This window comes from Oryzias latipes, chromosome 7 (assembly GCF_053564925.1).
Source record: "Oryzias latipes strain Hd-rR chromosome 7, Olatipes_Hd-rR_3.1".
Taxonomy (NCBI): domain Eukaryota; kingdom Metazoa; phylum Chordata; class Actinopteri; order Beloniformes; family Adrianichthyidae; genus Oryzias; species Oryzias latipes.
Genome location: NC_136243.1, coordinates 5,192,662 through 5,203,164, shown reverse-complemented (window position 1 = coordinate 5,203,164; position 10,503 = coordinate 5,192,662). Strand labels below are relative to the sequence as shown.

General features: G+C 42.5%; 1 protein-coding gene across 2 annotated transcripts in view; it reads right to left on the bottom strand.

Annotated features, from left to right (window-relative positions):
- Nucleotides 1–358: 358 nt before the first annotated feature.
- asxl1 (ASXL transcriptional regulator 1) overlaps nucleotides 359–10,503 on the bottom strand; it is a 28,662-nt gene continuing 18,517 nt past the window's right edge. For both annotated transcript variants that reach the window (XM_078950088.1, XM_078950089.1), the window contains 3 exons: nucleotides 8,940–9,045; nucleotides 7,388–8,333; nucleotides 359–3,257 (listed from right to left, as the gene is read on the bottom strand). In XM_078950088.1, coding sequence (XP_078806214.1) covers nucleotides 678–3,257; nucleotides 7,388–8,333; nucleotides 8,940–9,045 — 3,632 coding nt within the window. In that variant the 3' untranslated portion in view covers nucleotides 359–677. The remainder of the gene's footprint in view (nucleotides 3,258–7,387; nucleotides 8,334–8,939; nucleotides 9,046–10,503) is intronic.

The following is a 10,503-nucleotide window of genomic DNA, read 5'->3' as shown; positions in this document are numbered from 1 at the left end:
TTAAATATTTAATTTGGATAGTAGTATTACTGGGCTTGTTAATTCTCCAATTATGTTATTTTTACTCTTCAAGTGTTGCATAGCACTTATTTTTAGTCGCCTAAGGAGCTGCAGACATTTAATAGCAATTCTAAAGCCAAATTTTTTTAGAAAAATAGTTCTTGGCAAAAATAAACATCTATCTAGAGGTTTTCCTGTTTTTTTATCTGTTTTTACATATTTTAGTGAAATACATCTTAGCAATTGTTTAAATGATTTTATAGTTTTCACATAAATGCTGATTCTGCATTTTATTTTAAAATTTCGATGAGTAATGATCTCGTTAGTTGACTAAAATGAACAGAAAAACTATTCAAACTTAAAATAACGAAGCAATGTTTTATTCCTTTCAATGGTTAAAAAAATAACTCTGCAAAGAGACAATACTTTCTAGTTTGCGGAGCAAATTAGATGTCAAAAAAATTGTGATCTACCACTGATAACAAGCGGAGCAAGACAACATGAGGTAAATGGCAAAATGTACAATTAATCATGCTCCAAGTTCACAATAATAATAATAATATCAATAAACAATACAGCTTAAAAATCTGATATCAGCAACAACCAAAGAAACAGACCAGATTTACAGGGCATGTGCACATCCACCATACCTCCAACAGCAAATCCACCAAAACCCACTATCTGACAACAAGGCACGACACACACAGTTTGGAGGGTCCAATGCAATCATCGTGGCAAAAAGCCCCACAGCCTTGGCACATGATCATGGCTTTGAGGCGGCAGGAGCACTTCAGGGCCACCTCGTCGGTTGCACTGTCGGCGAATGCTTGGATGCTGAGAGTAGCGTGGCTGGGCGCCAGACGAGGGCGTAGCTGGAGCACGCTTTCAGTCACACCCCGGGTAAAACCACTGTTGTCCATCATTGACAGGTTGGCTGTGTAGCTAACAGCTCCCACACATCCACTCTGTTTGGGAAGCTTTCCATACAACGGGAAGGGCAGGGAGGAGGCGGAAGAGGAAGGTGAGGGAGATGAGGACAAGGGTGAAGGGGAGCTGGATGAGTATGAAACTTTTCCATGGTCTTTTTTGGCTATCCTTGCCAGTGTCAGCTCCATGTTGAGAAGTCCCTCCATGGCTCCTCCACACAGGTACCCATCTATTGCATTCCCAGGTTCCTTTTTGAGAACACCATGGGTTAAAGCTGACGTAGCCTTAGCCAAGGCCTGGCAAGACGGCCGGGTGCTAGCTTCATGTTTCGGAGGGGAAGCAGGAGACACCTGCTGAGGTTGCTGAGGCCGTAGATTGACCTTTATGATTGCCACCCCCTCCAGGGGACAGGGGTCCACATAGGGAGGGGAGGGTAAATTAGGTATACTCCCATGAGTATCTGGGCACTGGTTGGCAACACCCTCCTGTGATGAGTGGGAGCCATGAGACTTGTTGACCGTAGACTCCACTGCAGTAAGAGACACATCTGGTTTGGTTTTGGATGACAATCCAGAAGAAGAAAAAGAGGGTGGTGCAGAAGTAATAACTGGGACAGCACCAGGGGCCATCGGAGGGTGGTAGTCTGACACAACTGGGGACTGACAGGAACCAGATTGCTCTACTGATGACAGGTTAAGAACCTGAGGAACAGCTGATTCTTCTGGACTAGAAAGTTGGACTGGGACCTCAGTTTTGTTGCGAGTTCCTGGGTTCTTTAGAGTTGGTGTCCTGGATTGAGTTCCTGGGAGTCGGCTTATCTCCAGCCTGTTGGCTGAGTGTGAAGGGAGGACTTTTTCAAGGGGAAGACTGCCCTGTAGAAGCTGAGTAACAAGAGGGTTGTTGGCCTCCACACTTGAAACAGATCTGGCTGGACCAGCCAGTCTTTTGGGAGCAGCAGCAACATTTAAATGAATGACAGGAGACTTTAAAGATCCTTGGCACTCCTCAACATAACTTGTTCTGGAGGCTTTACGGTCCTCTTTGAGCTTAATTTTTACCACAGCATTCTTTTCTCTGAAACCCAGCAAAGGTGCCGTAATGACAGAATGGTGGTCCTGGGACTCAGGGTGGTTATGCTGAAGCTCAGGTAGACCATTTGGAAAGCAAGGCTGAATGACTGTCTGACCCTTGTGACCCAGCATATTGGACTGCACAATGAGCTGCTGGCTCTGAGTACCAGGGCACTGGGTACTCAGAGGATAGCGCCACTCTTGGTCCGCCAACTCCTGCTGCCCGTCCTCCTGGTCTTCATTCTCACAGTCAGAAGCAGTTTCTGTGGAGTCACTGTGTGTATTTGCATCTTCTTCTTTCTTTCTGCTGATGCTGAGATTCACATCACATTGAGGAAGAGAACCCTCTGGCTGTTTCACCACTGAATGAGACGAAACTTCCCGCTGTTCCTCATGGTGTGAACTATGCTGGACGATGACACAGGGTCCATCCTCCTTTTGTCTTTCCTGCTTTTTGTTCTGAGAAGAAGTGGCAATTGTCTGTAAAATGTCTACACCCTGAGTCCCAAACCTAGGGATGGAATCAGGGATTGATGTTTGGGTCAGGATGGTTTTTACACAACCTTTGCCTGCCATCTCGGAGACATCGGCTGACTCCTGCAAATGGTTTGCCTGAAAAGATTGGGTGCCCAATGACTTGGATGTAATGTTGGGATCTGGGGAGAGATTGCAAGGCCCGTCTGTGAACCTACAGGGGGAGCTCTGGGAAGTTGCTGATGTTTCTTCAACCTCTTCTGTTACTTTCAGACTCCTAGCTGACCCCTCTTGGTGGGGACTGGGGGCCTGTGGGGACTCCACAGACATGGAGGTGGATGTGTTGGATAATGAAGGGGAACAGTGAGCTTCTACATATTGAAGCTGTAATTGTGTTCCAGACGAATTAGCGTCTGAAGACGATTCCTGCTCCTCCATTTCACTGGCCGCCTTCTTCTCATCTCCGGTTCCTTCCTGCCCCCCTCCTCCAGGCTCGGTTGGTCCTGGGTGCTCTCTTCTTCGTCGTTCACTGTTGCTATCCGATAGCCCAAGAGCAGGCCGCAGCCCGACACTGGTCGTCCCTGTCCTTTCGCCAGAGGCCGCAACAGCAGCAGCGGCCTCCCTCTGGGCTCGGGCTTGCTGGGCTCGGGCTTTGATGTCTGCCAGAGTTCGTGCTCCCCCAGTTCCAGAGCGGCGTGAGCCCTCTCCGGAGGGCACAATCCGTGGGCAGATCTGGTAAGTGGGGTGCCCTTTGACCCATGGAGGTTTGATTCTGGATAGTTGAATCTAGGAGAAAAAAGGACAGAAGATGGCAATCAATATGTGCAAGAGTTGTGTAGTGCACATCGATATATATTACTGGATTGGTGGTCCATAATATGCCGTATTTTCATAAAATTATTAACTGGATTGTCCCAGACAAGTGATTGGAGCAAAAGTGGGGGGAAAAAATAGTTTTCCAACCCTATTTTTCTAGCATTTTATGAAAACTGTGCCAGTTTGTCTTATAAATTGTGTTTTTTATTTATTTTATTAGATTGGATTGTAAAAAAATCTTTCAAAGAAGTATCTTGTGAGACATGTAGAGCAGTGTTCCCAAACCCCCCAGCTGCGGGTTGGTACCAGTCCGTGGGCCACTTGGTACAGGGCCACAGACAGAAAAAAATAATAATACAAAGGCTAACTTTGATTATTTTTGTGTTGTTTATTATCTGATACTGACGGAGGTTTTTTTTTGGAAAACCACTGGGTTCTGATCACCACATCTGTCAGTCTTGACACATCATGTGAACTTAAGCAGTTTTCGGACTAAGTTGGTAGCCAAACAACAAAACGTATTTGGAAAGTTTCTTTTGGGAGAAAAGAATCAGTGAGGAAACTGAAGAAAAGTCTTTGACTTCAAAGAAACATGAAACTGCTGTTTACAGACAAAACCAGGAGTTTTCCTCCAAATATGGATTCATTAAGACAGTTGTTCTCATGTACCAGAAGCTGCTCGTCTTAATATGCGGTGACTGATTCTCAAATGTTTAACGCATGCAGATAATAAAGATGCAGACAGAGTGGATTCTATTATTATATTTAGAAAATACCAGTTTTAGGACGGTGGTGTGACGGCGAAAGTTAGCATCCAGTTGTTAGCATTCCACTTTGACGTCACAATTTCAGTTTTAGCCAGCCGCAGGAATTTGACAAAGAATAAAGTTGCTGATTTGTGAAAACTTGTAAAACAGACATTTGTGAATTTCCCTAAAGCAAGGCTGAATTAAGCATCTTCTAAGAAATTTTGGCACAGAAAATGTTCCTCTGTGATAAAAATATTCACAATAATTTCTGTAAAAACAAAATGATAAATCTTTTTGCCCTGAGAGCATTGACTTTTAAAAGCAATACACAGCTCAAACTCTCCCTTCTCAGGTTATCAATTAGGAAGTACCGTTGCTTCCTGATACGTGTGCCGCCATGTTGAATCCAGTTGACAGTGATTGATTTGAGTTGCTCTGAGTCATATCTATGGGAACTACTATCACCATTGCAGCGGATGGGTGTGGGCGGCGCCTTAGTCTCCTGGATCATTGACTACTTGTCAGACAGGCCGCAGTTTGTCCGGCTGGGCGGTGTCCTGTCTGACGTGGTGACAAGCAGTGTGGGGGCCCCACAGGGAACTGTGCTCTCTCCCTTCCTGTTCACTTTATACACCAGTGACTTCCAGTACAACTCAGAGTCTTGCCATCTTCAGAAGTTCTCTGATGACTCTGCTGTTGTTGGCTGCATTAATGGTGGGCGGGAGGAGGAGTACAGGGATCTTGTGGATGAATTTGTGAGATGGTCTGGAGAAAACAACCTGCAGCTGAATGTGGAAAAGACCAGAGAGATGGTGATGGATTTCAGGAAGAAACCACCAGCTTCCCAGCCTCTCAACATCCTTGGCAGAGATGTGGCAGAGGTAGAGGAGTACAAGTACTTGGGAGTAATCATCGACAACAGACTGAGCTGGAAGAGCAACAGCACTGCTGTGTATAAGAAGGCCAGCAGCAGACTCCATTTCCTGAGGAGGCTGAGGTCCTTCAACGTGTGCAGCAAGATGCTTGAAATATTCTACCAGTCTGTTGTGGCCAGCACTCTGTTCTTCTCGGTGGTCTGCTGGGGGGGCAGCATATCTGCTAGGGACAGCAATAGACTGAACAAACTGATCCGAAGAGCGGGCTCTGTAATTGGTTGCAAAATGGACACGTTTGAATCTGTGATGGAGAGGAGGACTTTAAATAAACTGGTATCCATCATGGATAATCCTGAGCATCCTCTCCATCCTGTACTGGATGGTCAGCGGAGCTCCTTCTCCAACAGACTAAGGCAGCTTCGCTGTCACACAAACCGCTTCAGGAGATCTTTCATTCCTCACTCCATTGGACTCTATAACTTGTCATCCATGTGCAATAGATAAAGTCATTTATGGTCCGTCTATTTTCTCTCTCCTGATGTGGCATGCAATACGACTGTGCTAATTCACTGATGTTTCTTTCCGATTGATTGTTTTGGTTCTCTGTCATCTATTGTGTGTAAGTTTGTATCTTGAGCCTAACGCCGACGCTGCAACAACTGAATTTCCCAAGCTGGGATCAATAAAGTATCTTTATCTTATCTTATCTTATCATTGCCAACAACTTTGTTTCACTGAATCTTCGTCATCTGTCTATAGATTTTTTTAAACTAAATTACTTGTAGCAGAAATTTAATTTAAAAAATATGGTTCTTAGAAACTGGTGAAAAAATATCAAACGCAAACTTTGGAAATATTGTCTGGCATTAAACCGGTCAGTGGTGTGAAAAAGGTTGGATGTAGACGACATCTTCTGTCAAGTGCTCCATGTCAAAGATCTGCAGAGGCCTTCACTTGAGTAAACCTCAAAGATCATGGCAGACTCCACACCCATCAGATCCAGTATTTTACTATCCTGTTAACAGAACGTCACCTACAACGTGCATCATATAGCACATCTACACACATCGCTGCTGCAAAAGCACAAACAGCAACAACAGTACTCCAAGGTCATTATTTTCAAAGGCCTATGAAAACACGTCTAATATGTCTGTAATGCAAAAAATAATGAACGATAAAAGTTGCAGATAGCCATTATTGACTTTTACTATGGCAGATTGTTTACCTGATTTTATTTTCTTTGAGGTGTTTTTGTTTGGAAAAGGGCTTTCTTACTTCACTTCGTCAAGTTTATTAGCTATTCGTGCTATTGAACTTCAACATGTGGATTAATTCTAGTTGTGTTTACTGATGAAGTGATTTTGAGGGGTACATTGTGCTCTATCAAAATGTAAGTCTGTTTTTTTTAAACAAGCTAAAAACAAGATTGGGTGTTATTGTGAATACGCTAACATAGCTAACAATATAGTGGCGTTTTGTTTACGTGAGACTGTCAAGGTTGGGAGTTAGTATAATCACAGTAACATTTGTTTTAGCAGCATCAGTCTGTCTCTTACGTGATGCAAACAAAGTTGGGAGTTAGTTGTTGTAAGTACACTAACGTAGCTAAGGCTTCCAACATGTAGCACGATACGAACAAGTTTTACAGTTACTGTGAACAGTCAATGAAGTTGGACAGACTGATCCATCTCTGACTCTCTTAATGAGTCTTATGGTTCTGTGTGCATCAAATATGACATAAGTTTGAAAATAGATCATTTATTGATTTTGTGCCATATAATCCGATGTAACAAATACAATAAATACTTTTTAGGGTAACTTTTTTTTTTGCATCTGCATGGGTTTTTGAGAGAACAAAGAAACTTAAATATTACACTAACGAGTAATCAGTTTAAAGTTGCTGCTTGCTGGTATCAGTTTGCTAAAGTTTACAGTTTAAAAGTAAAAAAAAAAAAAAAGACTGACCAATTAATCATTTCAGATCCTGGGATTATTTATGTCAAAAAAAAGCTACAGTACTAAATTACTTAATTGAGTCCAGCCTAGAAACAGCACATCAGAACCACATGAAACTTTTGAATTTCGGGGTTTGAGTAATAGTGAACAATAATAAAAAGCTATTACGGTGAGCTCTAGATGCTCTTACTTATGGCAGTAAGATGGGTTTAAGGATTTATAAAGTCCAGACTGATTCTCTTGACCCTCAGATAGGTTTCCATGTTACTCCAACAGCTTTTTGCCTCATGGAGAAGATGGGATGTAAAAGAGAAGTAATACAACCAATTACCTGCTACTTTTGATAAGACCTCATATTTAATGTGATTATATTCCTTTAGGCAGAGTAGAAACTGTTACTATATAATAATTTTTGAATAATAAGCCCAACATAGTAGTCACATTTAAAGAAGCTTGTTTTTCTCGAGTGGGGCCAATGAAGCGGGGCAGAGTCTTCAGATTCGTAGTTACACATTCTTACCCGAATGGGTGGCACCTTCGGTTCTTCGGTTGTTGGCTGCGGCTTTTCTGAACAGACACCGTCAATTGTGGTACGAAAGGACTGACGGCTGTCAAGTCGTGGTCTTTTCTCTGGAAAGCTGGGGAGAGCTTCAGGCTCATTTTGTCGCCTCTTCTGCTCAGTGCCGAGCACATCAGCGGTGGCCGGGCTGGCTGACGGACTGCTCTCACGGCTGCTGGTTGCGGTGCCACCAGTGATGGAAGTGACCACAGAGGCTGCATCATCCAAGGGATCAGCCGGAAGTGTTGCACTGGAGGATGATGAGGAGGAAGATGAAGATGAGTCCAGACCCGATGCAAAAGCTCCTTGTCTGTCAGGTGATGAGGTTGAAGACGCAGGAGATGAAGCAGACGAGGAGGAGGATGAGGACGAAGGAGAGCTGGTGGAGGCCATTACTGGTGGGATTTCTTTGGGTAGAAGGAAAGCTGCAACTTCAGGTTCCTCGTTCGCACTGGTAGAGGTTGGACTTGAGCTGCGACTTGGAGCAGGAGTTGGAGCAGCCACAACAACTGCTTCTGGTGTGAAGGGCTTCTGCTCTTCAGAGGCATCCTCAGTGGGGAGCTCAACTGCACAGTCAGCCTGGAGCACCACCTCTGCTTGAACCACTGTGTTACTGCCCACAGACGAGTCAATGGATACTGCTGCAATGTCCAGTCCAGCACTGGACTCAGCTGCTTCTGTAGACTGTAAAGCTGGAGAGACCTTGCAGAGCGTCCGGCGAGCTCTGCGACGAAGGTCAACGCGTGTACGTCTCCTCATCCTGCCATCCCTCCTCCTTCTGCCCACACTGCGTCTCTTAGAAGGACCAGTTGCCACCAAGGAAACGTCGCTCTCCAGTACGGAACCAGTTACTTCATTAGCTTCACTCACAGTGAGCTTCAGTGATTCCTCTGGAGTTAGGCCAGACCTGCAGAAATCCAAACAGTTAGACCGAGCAGCCGTGCAATTACCTTTTAAAAGATAGAAAACGCATTTTTAAAGAAAAATATGAATTATAGTTGAAAGAAGATGGGACTAGACTAATTGAGTAAAGATTTAATACTGGAGACTGCTGCATATCAGCACAAAGCTGATCTTCTCCAATTCAGAATCTGCTGGTTGAAGAGTGTTGGTAGTCGAAAGAACGTTAAAGGGTTAGAAAGACCCATTTGACCTTTTTATTCAAAATGACCCTACGGCCATAACAAAACCACCAGACAGACAGGAACTAATATTCAAAGTGATGTTCATTTCTGTAAAGGTGTGCAAAACCACAGTTGCTTGTCCTCTTGGCAACTGGAATTTTCAAACCCCACTGTTGCATCAGTAACACTGTGGCGTCTCCTTTGTTTAAATTCATGGCTTCGGCACCAGTTTAATGCTGCCATCTTACTAGGTTCAAAACAATCATTGGGATTCAAATATTTCGCTTATCCTACATAGTGATAGCAACAGACATACTGCGTTTAAACGCCAATAATGGTAAAACCTGAGTGTAAATTCCTTTGTTTTAGAAGGATCACTTGGTGCTTACTTTTGCCCATGGTACTCTTCAAAAAACTTCTCCTTCCAAGCCTCGACCTTCTTTTCTTTCTCCATTTCCTGCCTTAAACGGACTTGCATCTCGTGGGTAAATTCACCTAAAAAATAAAAAAACAATGGAGTAGGATTTTATCTGAGCTGTTCCTCTGCCTTTGTGCTGCTCAGTTTTAGCTCGGTTAACATTATCTGAAGCAAATTCTTCATTTTCCAGCTCAATAGCGTAATTAAAGCTAAGAACATATCTGAAGTAAAACATTTCACTCCATCATTTTACTTACTAAAAACCATGAAAGAAAATAAAATAAAAAAGTTGTGACATCTTATTTATGAGGATAATACGAGGATTTTACATCATTTTCTTGACAGGATTGTTATCTCATGTATTTTTTAATATTAGGCAGGTTCTTCTCAACCCTCCATAGTAAGGTGATAATAATGTTGACTTGGAGAATAAAGCCCCTTTTCTGACAGATGACACATTTAAGCTACGTTTCATCTGTTTGCTCCTAAACTCATCCAGTATAATGTAGAAATAATTACTTCTTAAAACAATTTTTTTTAACAACACTTGAAGACGGAGAGGCCAGAAGAGAAAACTATTCTCACGCCTTACACATTCATTAATTACGGTAACATGCAATATTGTAGCTGGCGGCTTGATTATATATGAATTTAATCAATTTGATATCACTGCTTTCTTCCAATGTCTGTTATTTATTCATTACAATAACTAATAATAATCCATATCAAAACTATATACTAAAACAAAATCTTTATACTTGAATCATTCCTTCCTTCCCATATCTCTAGAAGACACTTTTCCTATATTTACATTTAAAGCCATTCCAGAGTCTGACCCTACTGACTGATACAAACATCTGTCTTTTTGTTTTGCTGCCATTAAAAGTTACCCTCTGATAATAAGAACCCCTCCCTGTGTGGATGTTTCAACTGGCTTTGTGTATGAACTGCATGTTCGCAAAAACCTACTTGTGTTTATATTTCTTATTGCACGTTTTCGAAGAGTATCGTGCTTTTATAATTATTCTATGAAGTGATATTTACACCCAAACACTGCAAGCAAAACTTTCAAAGTAGCAAGAGAAAATGTTAAATATTTGCTTTCAAAACCTTTCTTTTGGGTTTGCAACACAAATGTTTTCACATCACGCTTTCCCCCCATCTTTGATTTTGCAATCATAAGTTTCAGTTCAGCCTGACATATCTGCCATCAAACCGCTGCTTGGTATAGATTCTATCCAATCAAATCGCCGATTTGCTTTAAGGTCTGTTTGTTAAAACAAAACTAAAAAAGATTTAAAGCACACATTATTTTATGCTGCGCAAGTGTTTTGGAATAGATTAACCCCAATGATAAGTAAAGCAGACTCAATGTTTTTAACAGAAGCATTTTTAGCTCCGTGTCAAATATAACCTCCCTAACAGTCACTTCTTTAGATACCTACAAGTCCGGGATTTTATATTTAAGAAAACCACCTTGACCTCCGATGCTACGCCCTCACAACTAGAGAAGCTACTGCTCAAACATCCTGGTA